Source organism: Arachis stenosperma, chromosome 8, assembly GCF_014773155.1.
Source record: "Arachis stenosperma cultivar V10309 chromosome 8, arast.V10309.gnm1.PFL2, whole genome shotgun sequence".
In the NCBI taxonomy this organism is placed as follows: domain Eukaryota; kingdom Viridiplantae; phylum Streptophyta; class Magnoliopsida; order Fabales; family Fabaceae; genus Arachis; species Arachis stenosperma.
Window position 1 is genome coordinate 2667209 of NC_080384.1, and position 19010 is coordinate 2686218.

General features: G+C 37.0%; 1 protein-coding gene across 1 annotated transcript; it reads right to left on the minus strand.

Annotated features, from left to right (window-relative positions):
* Positions 1-2369: 2369 nt before the first annotated feature.
* On the minus strand, positions 2370-8178 carry LOC130944995 (uncharacterized). The gene is made up of 16 exons (XM_057873627.1): positions 7707-8178; positions 7497-7558; positions 7308-7375; positions 6837-6958; positions 6355-6460; positions 6185-6236; positions 5739-5856; positions 5630-5660; positions 5526-5549; positions 5241-5365; positions 4716-4797; positions 4476-4598; positions 4321-4374; positions 3764-3833; positions 3376-3409; positions 2370-3100 (listed from the first exon to the last, which is right to left on the minus strand). Exons 1-16 carry the CDS (start codon positions 7903-7905, stop codon positions 2763-2765), a joined length of 1608 nt encoding a protein of 535 aa, XP_057729610.1. The 5' UTR covers positions 7906-8178; the 3' UTR covers positions 2370-2762.
* Positions 8179-19010: the final 10832 nt, after the last annotated feature.

Below are 19010 nucleotides of genomic sequence, written 5' to 3' on the forward strand. Positions count from 1 at the left end.
TGTCCCCCTAGCATTCCCCATTTCAAAATCGTTGTATGGACAAACGGACGCGACAAAAGCAAATGACGTAACCATCTCTTTTACAGCAATGACACACGGATGAGAACAATGCAAGTTCGTTATTTCTTTCCCTGATACTCCTACTTCTCCTTTTCTTTTTCCAGCAATTGCTCTCTCGCACTTTCTAGAAGTGGACACTAATCTTTTATAAAAAAATACTGATTTACAAAAAAAAAAAAGAAAAAAAACTTCAATTTGGTTGGGTGTAAACCTTTCACACACAAAGGTTCCATTTTTCTTATCCATAACATCACTAGTTAGTAGTTAGTAGTTAGTAATACTAGTATGCAACTCCTCTTTTACTTTTTCTTTGTTTCAGTTCAGCAATCAAATTACATTTAGGTACAACGGAACATGGGTGGCCACCCATTTAAACCCAATTAATAGTGAGTGTGCAGTTGTGGTAGAGCCCAGTATCACATGGGATCCAACGCAGAAAGCCAGCCATAAATTTGTTATTCGTTAACAAAATTTCACTCATTATGAAGAGACAGTACTCATTCATTCAAAAACCAAAGTTTGTGTTGTGTTATGTGTTATGTGGCTTGGTCTCAGTTCAAAAGGGCTATGGCCCCTGACATGTTTCACATGCTGCCTCCATGAATCATTAACAATCAGTGAGCAGCACAGCACACAAGCCTTTGGATCCATAGCATCCTCTCATGCTTCAACTTCACGTAACACATAATCACTTTACTCACTACAAGTAGTAACCGTTAGAATAGGATACGTGTTCGCATGTGCTCTTTTGTATTGGTCAAGTGTTGACATGTCACATGTGCTTACGCAGTACGATAATAGGGTTTGCTGACATAGTCATAACGGAACTAGTGTAATTTTTATATACACACTAAGAAGAAAAGATGATCCTTCTCGCAATTTATTTATTTATTTGATATTGGAACATTAAGCGAGTTTTACATTAATATTATGTTATTTTGGTGTAATACGTTGATATGGAAGAATTTAATATCAGAAGAAATCGCGACTAACAATTTCAATAAAAGACTAATGTTAGATGAAATCGTTACCAACAATTTGAAAATAATAATAATAATAACAATAAACAAATCGTTAGTAACAATTTGTATCTAACTTGAATTATTCCAATTAGCATATGTATGGATGAAAGTCCTCGAGAACTCCACCTGGACTAGTTATGAACGAGTCAAAGAGGGTGGAACCAGGACAAGCACTGGATTTGGCTAAGACTTTTGGACATAGACTAGGAAACCAAGAAAGATTGAATCTCCGAAACCCGGTGTCAAGCAGACGAATGAGAAATTGTGAATGGTTGGAGAGCGTGAAGCTTCACTTTCCTAGCTCCTAAGTCCCTGACGGTGGGTACGTTCTTCCGCCACCGCCCTAACCTAGTTCATTGGAAAGGTTTTACTTTGCCTTTTAGTTAAATCACGAAACCTTTACAATTTTTTGGATATTTAATTTCAAGGGATTGGAAAAGATAGTGATATATATTAATATTAGTCCAAGTTATGTTTTCCTATTCCAAAACATAACACTTGTCACTTTTTTTGGTGACTATAACACTTGTCACTTGATAACACTTGGCTAGCACAAATCAATCTTTTGCTTTATAATTGATACCTTATAGTAATCTAGCTATTAGTTTATTATAAAAGATTTTTATTTTTTAAATCGTTGGTAATGACTTTTCTAATCTGATAAATTTTGTCCCACATGAAATTATAGATCACGATTTCATCTAATATTTGTCTTTTATTGAAATGGTCAGTTACGATTTTTTCTAACACTAAACTTTCCTATATAAGCGTATTACACCGAAATAACGCAAAACACTCTTAATGTTCCAATATCCAAAAAAAAAAAAAAGCTGAAGCCCTATTCATTTATCAGTTATCACTACAAAATAATTTTAAAAAAGAGAAAATATAATAAAATAAATAAATAATTGAGTAACTGTCAAGCAGCATCAAATAAAAAATGATATAATGTCCCACATAACCATGCCTTATTTGGGTAACTGGGTTAGAATAAGACAAGTCGGTTCTTGCTTCCAAACCACAATGATTGGTTTAGGCCAGACAAGGGGCATCGTCTACTTACGGCTCCAAATCAAAAGATTTGACATACAAAATGAAAGTGTCTCGTGGTTCCTCAGAAGAGAAACCAAAGTTTCCTAGATATTAAGACAGCTAATTCCATTACCTAAATTTGTCTCCACATCCAAATATAGTTAATGGATTATGACTATTAGCTTTCCCATCATTATAATAGGCAAAGTTGAAGGGAAACCAAATTCTTTTAGCTATGATGTAACGATAAGATCCTCTCAGGAACAAATTAATCATATATATCTTTTTGCTATTACAGAAGTACATAGAATTTCTCGAAGATAGTACCATATCGGCTTAAAAATTAGAACAGTTCAACTGACCTCGAGTTTCATCAGCAAAACATCTAACCAAGTCACCAATCAGGTAAATTAGCAAAAGACCAATACAAACCTAAGCCACTATTCCCTTCACAAAAGTATAAAATACATCCTCTGCACCTAAAAACGATCAGCAAATCTTAGACGTAGTTTAAAAATTTGCATTAGATAAGAAATACTTAAGAGGGACCAGATTTCAAAATAGCAGAAATTTTAGTGAGAGAATCGGCCAATGAATTACTATTACAATTCTCTGTGTAGAGAACAAAATTTCCAGCCAAAACCCAATTCAAGACTTTCGGGGTCGCCCTCTCTTGCCGGATTTCACTGGTGGGTCTTTAGTACTATTCTTGTTCGATGCTGGAGCACCACCACACCCTCTGCCAGAACCTGACTTTTTGGATGCCTTAGCCTTACCCCGGCCTCTACCAGAACTATTTCCACCACGTGACCTTTTTACCTCGGCCGCACCGTTAGCTTCATCCTCACTATTATCATTTTCTTCAACATCCTCTTCTGAGTCAGAGGAATCTTTGGATTTCTTCCTTTTCTTTGAATTTTCAGCCCCCTTGGCACCCTTTTTTGCACTCTGTTTAGCCACTGGAATTTTGATTGTAGCCTCATTTTCTGATCAAGAACACAGATAAATGAGCAGCATTTTATACCTCAACCATATTGTTTTAAAATCCAACTAAGATATTTCAGGAAAATCCCTGACACCCTATGATCAGGACACAAAAACGGGACCAAAGAAGAGGGAAAACAATTTCCCCTTTGAATCCATCCACTAGATCATATTTTGTGATGCATTCGAGATATGAAAAGTTTTATTAACCCCCGGGTTTGGGAAGAAATACATACGGGACACCCAAGACAAACTTGAATTATTGTAAGTAGCATACCTTCACCAAAAGCTTTGCCATCATAGATATCAAGCTGCAGAAAAATAAGTATGTGAAAAAGAATAGAACTTCTAAAAATATTAACTAAATCAGACAAGCAATCTAGAGGACAGAAAAGCTAACAGAAACCTGATGCATCTCATTCATAAACAAACTAAGTATAAATTTAGGAGGGGCTAGGGATAACAAAAAAATGTATAGGACATAACATTCATTAATTCTCTAAAATTTATTCAAAGTGCCATGTAGTGTGGATAAATAACACAAACTCCTGAACAATAATTTCTGATTTAAGCATCATCAATAAAGAGACTAAAGCACAGCAATATTCATTCAATCCTTGGAGAACTTAGTATAGTAATCACAAAATAATTAGCTTCTAAGCTACCTGGTCAAGTCGATCAGCAACATTTGTCCTATCAACAATAACCATTGAATGACCCATACCACAAGCAACACTGTTTGGAAAATAGGAATACATTAGGATCATTTCTCATTTCGTTGGTTATTTATATCATAATCACAAAGGGTATCTGGTATATTTTTATTCGGTTTAACAGTAACTAAAACGCTGCTCGATTTTCAATCTTTTTTTGCCTTCATATAAACTTGAAAATAGGAAACATAATGAAAATAAAGTGGCATTCTAGCCCTATTAATTATTAATGGAAACTGAAGACATTGACTAGAAATAAAAAGAAAACAAACCATATACCTTCATTTAATAAGGCATCATATCATCCATATGCAGCCTTTTTTTATTATGAAGTTTCATGCACTAAATATTTCTTTGCAATTTCAGCATTTTGGCAGCTAAAGGTAATTACAAGACAGAAGACAACCAGTTGATTGTTGACTTCCAGAGAGTAAATATAGAATATGAAGCAGTTCCAAGAGATAGTGAGATAGATAAAAAGGAGTAAAGAACCAAGCCTTACTGCTTACCTCAAAACATGCATGCCCTCAAGTATATCAACCTTTTTGGGGACAGCTGAAGACCTAAAGGGTAAATAAAGGCAGGATTAGAAAAAAGGAAAAAAAAAATTATGAAGAAATGGATATAAAGATAATGCACGGGGGGAATTTTCATAAAAACATACTTCTGTCCAGTAGGCCCATATCCAAGCTCTCCGTATTGAGCATGGCCCCAACTTATACATGAGGAATCAGCCCCAACAAAATGGTGCATATTGCCTGAATCCATGCATCGTAAATTCCAGCCACTATCCACCAAAGCAAACACAGAATATAATGGTCCGAGTAAACGAGAGATATAAGAACCCATATATATGGATTTTATATACCATATATCATTCAAACATGACTTAAAAAATCACAACCTTAAATCCATTAGAGGCTTTGGATACATCCAGTCATCACCAGTGTTTTTTATTTTCCCCCACATGTACAACTGCCCTCCACCTGAAATACATATTAACGACACTAAACAAAAACCGACTCTGGAAAGTAACCAATCATTTCAAATATGCTGAAGCAGCATTCCATTTTAGACCGGTTTTAATATATGTGTGTGTGTAAGCTCAATACATATAATAACAATGTTGTAAACTTGTAATACTGAAGCCGTCCAAAAGGGTGCAGTACTATAAGTAATAACATTGCCTGTCACTTTTCAAAAACAAGCCTTAAATCTTGTAACTTGTAAATGCTCACACTGCCAATGCCATATGACCTATCATTAATCAGTATGATGTAGCCATAATTGAACAAGGCTTAATGACTCGTATAAAGAGATATCTGACAGATGATCCATTTATACACACACACACACACACACACACACACACACACACACACACACACAAAAAAGACAAGGAAGGGAATTGAGTTTGTGTCAAGCATACCTGCAGTACACGCAGAATTCACAGAACCAGCCGAAATAACTGCATCGGGAGGCAAAACATTTCTATTCTGAAAGACATCAATGCGACGAGGGGTCCACTCGTCCTTCTGCTCCCTATGTCCTAGCCTGAACATATTCATAAACTTACTTGTAAACTAAAACAAAATAAAAGTGAAGAACAAAATAAATAAATAAATAAAACCAATTTGAATTGAATCATCTGATTGTTGTGATTTCTTTGTATTTTATAGAACACTGACAACCAATCTGGAAATTCTGCACAAACCTTCCATAACCACCAAATCCCCAGCTGCACAAATGAATAATCAACAGTTATAACTTGTTTTACAGAGCTAAGATACTGAACTAAGAAAGTAAAGAATTACTCACGTGTAGACAAAGCCATTCTTATCCACCGCCACTAAACATTCAAAAAGAAATAATGAGTAGATGAAAGAAAAGGTTAAATAATTGAGATCAAGAATGGGAAAACAAGCACCTGTGTGATTTGTCCCACATGCCACTTTGACAATTGTTTCCCCAGACAGAGAAGCAATTGCCCGAGGACGTGGCTGGGGTTCATACACCAGTTTCACAGAGCTGTCCTTGGAATTATACTGCAAGCAAATGCAAAATATGTAAAGCTTTCTGTTCTTTGTTGCACCTTTCATGCAAACATTTACTAGGATAAGCAGAAGCTGTGGGGGGATGATAACAAAGATTTTAACTTTTGAGTAGAGAAAAGAAAAAGTTTAACATTAAATGCTATGTTGCAAGTGCATGGTTGTCAGTCACCGGAAAGATGTGATACACAAACACAATTGCAATTTGAGCCTTATATATTGCATACCATTGGTAGAACAAACAGAAGTATTCAACCACTTGATTACAGTGACCTGTGTCCATGTGTTAAAACCAAAGTAACGACACACAAATCTAGCATACCTCATTATCTGTTCCATGTCCAAGCTGTCCATACTGTGGAAGTCCTGCAGTCCTGGGAAATAAAACAAGGAAATGTTTGAAATGGGTGTCCCAAAACGAGCAAAAAAGGAGAATCATCATGTATGCTAGTACAGAATAAATAAAAAGGATGCAATTTTCATAAACCATACAGTATAGAAGATCCTTCAACAGATGACAACCAAACAGTGAAGTCACCGCCACAAGTAGTATAGTTTACTTCAGACACAAGACAGCGAACAGGAGATGACTCAATTTCTGCACAGTGAAGCAAGGAAGAAAATCAGATTACCGCTCTCAGTGAGATGGTGATTCTGAATATTCATAAACAAAACAGAAATGCATAAGCTAAAACTAGAAGGGCAACTCTGTGCAGTTTGGGATCAAATATCATCTTCACCTTGGCGTAACTGGAAGAAAATAGACATGCTACAAAATACAACTATACAAACAGTAGCAACAAGTGCAAATAAAAACTACCACCAGGATGAATATAAGTAACTGCAACCATTTTTCTCTACAAGCTACAAAGGATATGGTAACTATGGAGCATGGAACACACTAACAAACAAACAATAGCTGGCATAAAAAAATGCAGACTTTTAGCATAATACACTAAAAACACTCTACCTACCATTTTTAGCAGAACCCGAACCTAGCTGTCCATGCTTGTTCCATCCAAAGGCTAGTGAATTTCCATCCTCTGTCACAACCACTGTATGGTTCCTCCCTGCTCCAGCTTTGACAATTTTGTATCTTCATCTCAAACGTCAACAAATTTTAGCATAACCATAAATATTGACAGGAAAAAAAAACTGCAAATGTAGATACAAAATTAACCTTTATGCAGAAAATGTGCTTGACAAACACTAAACTCAGCATTGTTTTTAAAATTATAGAGTAAGAATATAGTTTCCTTCCTCAAAGTATTCCTCAAATCTTCCCAAACCTCACTATACGCCTATTAACAACCCAAGGAACGATATCGTTACCCCATGCAAGAGAAGACTTAGTATCATTCTAGTTCAAGCTTATAACCACATATAACACTAAATAAAGAACCATTATAACCAAAAGGAGAGGAAGCAAGGTATCATCAACTAACTTGGAAAGTTCAGATACCACGGTAGGCCTATCACGCTGAATGGTGTCTCCATGACCCAGTTGCCCTTTCTGAAAAAAAAAAAAAAAATTCTTTTCATCAATCATCATAGCAATGGTAACGCCCTTGTAGTATCCTTGGGCACTCAAGACCCAAAAACAAATCATGAAATTTAAAATATCATATCCTCACCTCATTTCGACCCCATGTATAGCAACGCCCTTCAACGTCAAGTGCTACACAATGACAAGAAGCTGCATTCATTCAAAGATAATGATAAGAAGAAGAAGAGAAAGAATTAACAAAACAGTAAGTAACAAGATTAAAGTAACAGTAAATTTAAAACGAACGAGGAGTGAGTTTGAGCGAAAATATAAAAGGAGTGGTAAGAAAGTAACTTACTGCAACCAGAGGCAACGAAGCGAATGTCAACGCCAACAAGAGGACGGAGGCGCGTGGGAGAGACGAGGTTACCGTCGACGGAGCCTTTGCGACGACCAACGACATCCCAGCACGTGCCGCCACAGAACAAGAGCTCTCCACCTTTGACGACCTCGTTCTCTCCCTCGGTGGCCTTCTTCTCCGCTTCCGTTGCAGACATTTCCCGTTCACTCCGGCGAGAGCAACGGTCAACAAATTTTTTGGTTCAAATACAAAAAAATGGTAGATCCAACGGCTAGTATTCAAAATCCGAGGCACCAAGTGGCGGGAAAAGATCAGAATGGGGGAGAAGGGTTAAGGAAGAGCTCTCTCTGCGTTTGCGGAGTGACAGTGTGGTGAATGAAGAAAGCAAAATGCGAGATGAAACCCTAATTCATTTTTACAAAGGTACTGAAATAGAAAAAGAGCTACCCTATACTATTAGATAAAATAAAAACTAAAAAGAGAAGATTGTCTTGGGGTTTTCGAGAGTAGCAACTAGCAACAACTCAACCTTTTTCATTGTTAATACTTAATCTATTATTGTTATATTTGTCTATCTAATATCTATGATTAGGATTTAAATTTTTTTTTTTGGCCCCACGGTATCCAATGTTTTATAGAGAAAAGATTAATTTACTGTAGATGTGAATTTTATTTAAAAATTATTGATGGTTAATAGATTATTATATGTACGAGATAAATTTTTGATATTTATTTAAACAGATAAATAAATTAATTACACTCTCTCGATCAACTCAAATTATATAAGATTTAGTTCTTAAAAAAATATTTAAGATTTAATTTCTATTTTTATATTTAATTTATTATATCCAATACAAAAATACACAAATCAAAATTACAATTGTCACAAAAAAAAAAATCAAAATTACAAGTGAGACCAACGTTTAGTGATTAAGTATTTAAGTTTTTTTATATTTTAAATTTAAATTTGAATTTCTGTGTTCCATTTTTTGCTTTTTTTTCTTCAATTATTTTTTGTATAAAAGTCAAAGAGGTTTATTCAATTAGGATTTTGCTTTCAATTATTTCATTTGGAGTCAAATTTGTGAGGTTATTAATTATATTGGTTATAAACCTATTAAAAAATTGGAGTAATAATTATAATTAAATTATTATTCACATAACGAAATCTTAATAGAAAAATAATAGTTGCGATATAAATATGTATTATGTAAATAATTAAGTTAAATATTTAAATAATCTAATACTTTTTAACTAATTTTTTGTGAATAGTTACCTTATAATTATTAATATATAAGCATACAAAAGTTTTATTTTTATTTAATTATTTTTAAACTACTAATGAACAAAAAATAATTCCCTTAGCCTTTGATTTAATAACTATTAACTTAAAAACACTACAAATAATAATAATAATAATAATAATAATAATAATAATATAAAATCGTCTTATACTTAGAGACGGATCTATTTAATAAATTATGGGAGCAAGTGCCCTAACTAATATTGTTAAAAAATGTTAGAAAATATATAATTATGTATGTACGTTGTCACGATTTTAAACATATTCCAATACTACGTACTAACACTTGGACTTATTCAATTTCTTGAATTAAGATCAAGTCACCTGTCACCTTAATCCTCAATACTTAGTAAAAAAGATCAGAACGGAAGATAATACAAGAGAAAGAAAGCTTTGGTGGAAAAAACACTATATTACTCAAGTGTTTGTTACAAATGACTCTTGCACCCAAATTCTAACTCTCATCCCTATTTATAGCCATCCATCTCCTCAATGGATGGTTAGAATTAAATCTAATCAACGGTCTAGATTGATCATCTAGGACTTTCACTACAAATATTTATCATACCATATTTCTCTAAATACTTCTAGATTATTCCATACTACTCTTTATACTTCTGTATACATCTACACTCTAGAATACTTTATGACCTTCTAGACCTTTTAGGACATTTTAGAACGTTTCAAAAATCATCTAGAGTATTCTCAAACACTATAGAAAACTATACAAACACCGTTAAATTTAACCTTCCAAAATTTACGGTGACATTCTCCATCAACTATTGTGCAGACGTCATCGTCGCGTTCTGTTCATGCGCTATAGGTGTTCTTGAAATTGCCATAGATCTTCACGAGCTTTCCAGCTAGCTTTGGTTATCAAGAGCCCTTTCCACTTGATCAATTATTAGATACTTGGTGGTACTCCCCTACGTCTCACAATGTGATTAGCTAAGATCTCTTTGATTTCCTTATCAAATGATCTAATCACTAGGGGCAGAACACGATTCGAGTCACCTCTACTTGGTTTCTCTCGATGTCCATGATATAATATAAGCATACTCACATGGAATGGAAGACATGATGGATATTCATAGAGGGAGGGAGTTGTACTTTGTAAGCAACCTCCCCAATGTGCCCAATAATCTCAAATGGCCCTTTCGTATTTGCAGATTAAGTCCTTATGGACCTTTCGTAATGACCCCTCGGACTTTGGTAAGACAGAGATGAAATCTAGAGAAATACTTTTTCATGATCACCCTGATGGAGGCAGAGGTTCCAACAACTCACTTGGTGCCTTATTTTCAATCTTATCTTATTGGTACACAAGACAAGTCTTTATATAGCTCTCCACTGCATCTCTCATTTGAGTCCAATAATAAGAAGATTCAATGAGTGTCAAGGTCCTTTGCTAACCTTGGTGACCAGCCCACTTGATATCGTGGCATTCTCTCACCAACTTTCTTCTTAGATTTTTCCATTTAAGAACGTATAGTCTTCTCCTTTAGTGTAAAAAATGTCGTCTTCTAACAAAAATCTTTTGATCTTACCTTCTTTAGCCAACTCCACTAATTTCTTGGCTAATGGATCATGATGTAACCCTTTTCTTAATGATGCATTTAATGTCTCCTTCAACGATAGAAATGGCTGCCAATTTAGTCTCCAATGGACGGATGCATCCAGCATCTAACAGATCCTTGAGTTACTTTTTCAACTCTACAAGTTCTGGCAACGCCATCCTATAAGGTGCTGATGTATGCAGTTTTGCTCCTAACTCTAATTTAATCTTGTGATCCACCTTCCTCCTAGGTGGTAGTTGCTTCGACAACTTGGGAAGCATCACATCCTTATTTTCTTCAAGTACTTCCTTGATTTCGTGAGGAACATCTTCTCTTTCAGATGTTGACTTTTCTTATAATAGAGCCAAATATGTAATCTCTCCCTTCTTGAACCCTTTCTTGAGTTGCACGTTGGAGAGTATCGGTGGTTCTCAAACTTTAGAGACTGTAGAGACCACTTTTGCTACTCCCTTAAGAGGTTCACTTTTGGTATCACAAGTTTGAACTAGCCATTCTTTTCGGTGATCTTCAACCCAAGTTTCTTTGCTTCATCAGGCGTGATAAAGTTGTGTATAGCACCAGTGTCGATCATAATCATAATGGGTTTCTATTGATAAAGGCTTTAAAATACATCAAGTCTTTCTTTTCTGTAGGGCTTGTCTCTTTGCCTTTCACAGTATTCATGAGTTGGACATATCCAACACATTCAGTCACTTGTGATTGAGCCTCCTGTTCTTCGGTGATAGATGTCAGAGTCTCTAACATGGGACAGTCCTTCATTTGGTATGGTCCCTTGCACACGAAACATTCTCCTTTGGGTACGAAAGCTTTCTTCTTTTTTCGTACTCTTTTTTAGTACTTCCCTTCTTTCTTTGTTGAGTAACTCTTCCCTTTATCTCCCTCCACCTTTAGTAGAATTAGGCTTGGAAGAAGATTTGGGTTTAGAGTCTTCTCGATGATACTCGGTGAGCAATTCAACCACTACAATAGCTTTATCAACATCTTTAGCATTCCTTCTTTGTAATTCTTGCTTTGTCCAAAGTTAGAGTCCATCGATAAAGAAGAACAATGCATCCTCTGATGCTAAGTTAAGGATTTGAAGCGTAAGAGGAGTGAACTCCTTTACGTAGTCGCTAATCGTACTCTTGTGCTTTAACTCCCTCAACTTCTTCCTTACTTCATAGACCACATTCTCAAGGAAGAATTATCTTTTCAACGCCCTTTTAAAATCTTCCCATGTGGCTATGTTGCAAGTCCATTTTTCATATCTACACATTTTCTCATCCGCCACAAAGTAGCATTATCAGAAAGATAGAGAGTTGTAGTGCATGCCTTTATTGCTTCTTCGACCAGCCCTTGACCTTCAAAGTATATTTTCATTTGCCATAAAAAGTTCTTCACCTCTTGAGCGTCCATTGCGTTCTTGAACTCCTCCGGCTTTGGGAGATCAATTCTTGTCGTCTTCTTTATAATGGTTGGTTGGGATCTCGCCCCCTCAAACCAAACTCGAACCTTCTCGAATAGTTTTAAGGAATTCTCTAGCTTCTCTTTTTATTTGGAGCATGCTTTCTTTGAAAGCATCTAATTTTTTCCAACACGTGAATCTCGAGGGTCTCCTTGTCGTGTTTTATCCTTTGGAAGCATTCATCCATAGTAGATAGAATATTCTCCAACATAGAAACTCTCTTTTCTAGAAAGTTAGAGTCCTTATTTCTAAGCTCACATGAAGAATGGGCCTTCTTGCCTCCCCATTGAGAAGGAATAGCATCCCTTCCCCTTTGAGACTCAACATGCTCCATGGTTATAGTAGAAGTCATACCCACAAACTACTTGTGCTTCCTTTCGAGCCTTGCTCTGATGCTAAATCGTCACGGTTTTGGACACACTCCAACGCTACTATGCCGACACTCGGACTTACTCAACCTCTTGACCTAAGACCAAGTTAGTCTAACTCTCAATACTTAGCAAGAAAGCTAAGAACGCAAGAGAATACAAGAGAAAGAAAGCTTTGGTGGAAAGAATACTTTATTACTTAAGTGCTTGTTATAAATGACTCACACACCCAAACTCTAGCTCACCCTTATTTATAGCCATCCACCTCTTCAATGAATGGTTAGAATTAAATCTAATCAACGATCCAGATTGATCATCCACAACCTTCACTATTGATGAGCGGATAATTTGTATGCTTTTTGGCATTGTTTTTAGTATGTTTTCAGTATCTTTTAGTTAGTTTTTAGTATATTTTTATTAGTTTTTAGTTAAAATTCACTTTTCTGGACTTTACTATGAGTTTGTGTGTTTTTCTGTGATTTCAGGTATTTTCTGGCTGAAATTGAGGGACCTGAGCAAAAATCTGATCCAGAGACTCAAAAGGATTGCAGATGCTGTTGGATTCTGACCTCCCTGCACTCGAAGTGGATTTTCTGGAGCTACAGAAACCCAATTGGCGCGCTCTCAACGGCGTTGGAAAGTAGACATCCTGGGCTTTCCAGCAATATATAATAGTCCATACTTTGCCCAAGATTTGATGGCCCAAACCGGCGTTCAAAGTCACCTCAAGAAATTCCAGCGTTAAACGCCGGAACTGGCACCTAATTGGGAGTTAAACGCCCAAACTGGCACTAAAGCTGGCGTTTAACTCCAAGGAGAGTCTCTACACGAAATTGCTTCATTGCTCAGCCCAAGCACACACCAAGTGGGCCCGGAAGTGGATTTTTCTGTCATTTACTCATCTATGTACTAGTTTTCTATAAGTAGGACCTTTTACTATTGTATTAGAGAGCTTTTGATCATGTTTTGATGATTGAACCCTCTTTTGGGAGGCTGGCCATTCGGCCATGCCTAGACCTTGTTCTTATGTATTTTCAACGGTGGAGTTTCTACACACCATAGATTAAGGTGTGGAGCTCTGCTGTACCTCGAGTATTAATGCAATTACTATTGTTCTTCCATTCAATTCCGCTTGTTCTTTGTCCAAGATATCACTTGTTCTTCAACATGATGAAGGTGATGATTGACGCCCATCACCATTCTCACCCATGAACAAGGTGACTGACAACCATTCTTGTTCTACAAGCATCTGAGGCTTAGTGAATATCTCTTGGATTCCCGATTGCACGATGCATGGTTGATCGCCTGACAACCGAGTGCTCGCCTGACAAACGAGCCAACCATTCCGTGAGATCAGAGTCTTCGTGGTATAGGCAAGAACTGATGGCAGCATTCAAGAGAATCCGGAAGGTCTAACCTTGTCTGTGGTATTCTGAGTAGGATTCAATGACTGAATGACTGTGACGTGCTTCAAACTCCTAGCAGGCTAGGGCGTTAGTGACAGACGCAAAAGTATCAATGGATATTATTCCGGCCTGACTGAGAACCGACAGCTGAATTCCGCTATGCCGTGACAGGACATATGCAATCGCTTTCACTGAGAGGATGGGAGGTAGCTGCTGACAACAGTGAAACCCTACACGAGCTTGCCATGGAAAGGAGTAAGAAGGATTGGATGAAGGCAGTAGGAAAGCAGAGAGACGGAAGGGAAGGCATCTTCATACACTTGTCTGAAGCTCTTACACCAATGATATACATAAGTATCACTATCTTTATATTCTATATTATTTTCATTCATCATCATACACATTTGAGTCTGCCTGACTAAGATTTACAAGATGACCATAGCTTGCTTCAATGCTAACAATCTCCGTGGGATCGACCCTTACTCACGTAAGGTATTACTTGGACGACCCAGTGCACTTGCTGGTTAGTTGTGCGAAGTTGTGTAATGCCATGGTATTGAGCTACCACGTTTTTGGAGCCATTACCGGGGATTATGAGAGTTGTGAAAAAGTATTGTTCACAATTTCGCGCATCAAGTTTTTGGCGCCGTTGCCGGGGATTGTTCAAGTTTTGAGCAAGCTTTTGGTAACAATGCCTGGGATTGTTCTAGTTTGGACAACTGACGGTTCATCTTGTTGCTTAGATTAGGTATTTTTTTTTCGAAATTCTTGAAGGTGAATTCTAGAGTTTCATGATGATTTGTTGAAATCTGGCTGGCTGAGAAGCCATGTCTAATCTGATTAGACCGAGGTTTCAACTTATCACCACAAGAGCGTGTTGATTCTCATCAATTTTGCTCTTAGAGCAGTGATCTGCTAAGATTTGGCTGACCTTTGGTCATGTCTAGTGTTTTGGACCGAAGCTTTCTTTGAAAGCTTGGCTGGCTGTGAAGCCATGTCTAATTCCTGGACCGGAGTCTTAGACTAGCATTGCACTGATTCCTGGAATTCTCATTAAGAATTTTGATATCTTTTCCCACTTAATTTTCGAAAAATACAAAAAAATTACAAAAATAAAAAAAACCAAAAATATTTGATGTTTCTTGTTTAAGTCTAGTGTCTCATCTTAAGTTTGGTGTCAACTGCATGCATTCATTCATGTATCTTAAGGATCCTCAAGTAATCCTTGATGATTTTTGTGTTCTAATCTTTGAATTCTATTGACTTGGAGTATTTTGTGTGTCTCATATGCATTCTCATATTGTTAGTGTCAGTAGTACACAAATTGCTAAGTTTGGTGTCTTGCATGCATTGTTATTTGATTCTTGTTGCATTTTGATTATTAAAAATCCAAAAATATTTTTAATCTATGTCTTTTCGAGTCAATGATACAAAGAATTGAAGATTCAGAACATACTGCAGAGGAATTATACAGAAAAAGCTGAGCATTCAAAAATGCTCAGTGAAGAAGGCAGACTGGCGTTTAAACGCCAGCCAGGGCACCTGGTTGGGCGTTTAACGCCCAAAGAGGTAGCATTTTGGGCGTTAAACGCCAGAATGTATGCCATTCTGGGCGTTTAACGCCAGGATGGTGCTAGGGGGAAGATTTTGTTTTCAAAATCAATTTTTTTCAAGTTTTCAAAGTTTTTCAAAATCAAATCTTTTTTAAATCATATCTTTTCAATCAAATGTTTTCAAAATCAATTTCTTTCCTTTTTCAAAGATACTTACTAACAATCAATGATTTGATTGAACATTTTTTGCCTTTTCTGTTGAGTAAGGTTTTATGTTTGAATCATATCTTTTCTTGTTAGGCAAGTCATTAATTTTTAAAATCATATCTTTTCAAATTGTTTTCAAATCATATCTTTTCAAATTGTTTTCAAATCATAACTTCTCAATCACATCTTTTTAAAACCATAACTTTTCAATCAAATCTTTTTAACCTCATCTTTTTCAAAATAGTTTTCAATCAAATCTTTTTAATTTCTAATTTCAAAATCTTTTTCAAAAATCACTTGATTTCTTTTTCACTTTTAATTTTCGAAAATTATCAATCAAATTTTCAAAATGTTTTCAAAATCTTTTAAATGAATTTTCGAAAATTCTCTTCCCTCCTTCTCACATCCTACTATTTATGGAGTACCACTCCTTCTAAATGCACAATTCGAACCTTATCTAATTAAAGTTCGAATTCTTCTTCTCCTTCTTCTTTCTATTTCTTTGTTCCTCTGACACTTCAAGGAATCTCTATACTGTGACATAGAGGATTCCACATTTTCTTTTTCTCTTCTCTTTCATATGAGCAGGAGCAGAGACAAAGGCATTCTTGTTGAAGCTGATCCTGAACCTGAGAGGACCCTGAAGAGAAAGCTAAGAGAAGCCAAAGCACAACTCTCTTTAGAGGACCTGACCGAACTCTTCAAGGAAGAAGAACACATGGCAGCCGAAAACAACAACAATGCCAACAATGCAAGGAAGGTGCTGGGTGACTTCACTGCACCTACTCCTGATTTCTATGGGAGAAGCATCTCTATCCCTGCCATTGGAGCAAACAACTTTGAGCTTAAGCCTCAATTAGTTTCTCTAATGCAACAGAATTGCAAGTTCCATGGACTTCCAATGGAAGATCCTCATCAGTTTTTAGCTGAATTCTTGCAAATCTGTGACACAGTCAAGACTAATGGGGTTAACCCTGAGGTCTATAGACTGATGCTATTCCCTTTTGCTGTAAGAGACAGAGCTAGAATATGGTTGGATTCTCAACCCAAAGAAAGCCTGGACTCTTGGGAAAAGCTAGTCAATGCCTTCTTGGCAAAGTTCTTTCCACCACAAAGATGGAGTAAGCTTAGAGTGGAAGTCCAAACCTTCAGACAGAAGGATGGAGAATCCCTCTATGAAGCTTGGAAAAGACACAAACAATTAATCAGAAGATGTCCCTCAGACATGCTTTCTGAATGGAGCATCATAGGTATTTTCTATGATGGTCTCTCTGAACTATCCAAGATGTCTTTGGATAGCTCTGCTGGAGGATCTCTTCATCTGAAGAAGACGCCTGCAGAGGCTCAAGAGCTAATTGAAATGGTTGCAAATAACCAATTCATGTATACTTCTGAAAGAAATCCTGTGAACAATGGGACTAGTCAGAAGAAAGGAGTTCTTGAGATTGACACTCTGAATGCCATATTGGCTCAGAACAAGATATTGACTCAACAAGTCAATTTAATTTCTCAGAGTCTGTCTGGAATGCGGAATGCACATGGCAGTACTAAGGAAACTTCACCTGAGGAAGAAGCTTATGATCCTGAGAACCCTTCAATGGAAGAGGTGAATTACCTAGGAGAACCCTATGGAAACACCTATAATTCTTCATGGAGAAATCACCCAAATTTCTCATGGAAGAATCAAGAGAGACCTCAACAAGGTTTCAATAATAATAATGGTGGAAGAAACAGGTTTAGCAATGGCAAGCCTTTTCCATCATCTTCTCAGCAACAGACAGAGAGTTCTAAGCAGAATACTTCTGACTTAGCAACAATGGTCTCTGATCTAATAAAGACCACTCAAAGTTTCATGAATGAAACAAGGTCCTCCATCAGAAATTTGGAAGGACAAGTGGGTCAGCTGAGCAAGAAAATTACTGAACTCCCTCCTAGTACTCTCCCAAGTAATACAGAAGAAAATCCAAAAGGAGAGTGCAAAGCCATAACCATGGCCGAATGTGGAGAGGAAAGAGGAGGAAGACGCCACTGAGGAAGACCTCAGTGGGCGTGTACCAATCTCTTCTGAGTTCCAATGGGAATCTGAGGCTCAAAATGAGACCATAGAGATTCCATTGGACTTACTTCTGCCATTCATGAGCTCTGATGAGTATTCTTCCTCTGAAGAGGATGAGTATGTCACTGAAGAGCAGTTGCTAAATACCTTGGAGCAATCATGAAGCTAAATGACAAGTTATTTGGAAATGAGACTTGGGAGGCTGAACCTCCCTTGCTCACCAAAGAACTGGATGACTGTCTAGGCAGAAACTGCCTCAAAAGAGGCAAGATCCTGGGAAGTTTTCTATACCTTGTACCATAGGCACCATGACCTTCAAGAAGGCCTTGTGTGACTTAGGGTCAAGTGTAAACCTCATGCCCCTCTCTATAATGGAGAAATTAGGGATCTTTGAGGTGCAAGCTGCAAGAATCTCATTAGAGATGGCAGACAACTCAAGAAAACAAGCTCATGGACTTGTAGAGAATGTTTTGGTGAAGATTGAAGACCATTACATCCCTACTGATTTCATAGTCCTAGAGACTGGGAAGTGCATGGATGAATCCATCATCCTTGGCAGACCCTTCCTAGCCACAGCAAAGGCTATGATTGATGTTGATAGAGGAGAGTTGATCATTCAAGTGAATGGAGAATCCTTGGTGTTTAAGGCCCAAGGATATCCCTCTATCATCATGGAGAGGAAGCATGAAGAGCTTCTCTCAAAACAGAGCCAAGCAGAGCCCCCACAGTCAAACTCTAAGTGTGGTGTTGGGAGGCCACAACCAAACTCTAAGTTTGGTGTTGAACCCCCACATTCAAACTCTAAGTTTGGTGTTGGGAGGTTTGATGAGCGGATAATTTGTATGCTTTTTGGCATTGTTTTTAGTATGTTTTTGGTATCTTTTAGTTAGTTTTTAGTATATTTTTATTAGTTTTTAATTAAAATTCACTTTTCTGGACTTTACTATGAGTTTGTGTGTTTTTCTGTGATTTCAAGTATTTTCTGACTGAAATTGAGGGTCCTGAGCAAAAATCTGATCCAGAGACTGAAAAGGACTGCAGATGCTGTTGGATTCTGACCTCCCTGCACTCGAAGTGGATTTTCTGGAGCTATAGAAGCCCAATTGGCGCGCTCTCAACGGCATTGGAAAGTAGACATCCTGGGCTTTCCAGCAATATATAATAGTCCATACTTTGCCCAAGATTTGATGGCCCAAACCGGCGCTCAAAGTCACCTACAGAAATTCCAGCGTTAAACGCCGGAACTGGAATAAAATTTGGAGTTAAACGCCCAAACTGGCATGAAAGCTGGCGTTTAACTCCAGAAAAGGTCTCTACACGAAATTCCTTCATTGCTCAGCCCAAGCACACACCAAGTGGGCCCGGAAGTAGATTTTTCTGTCATTTA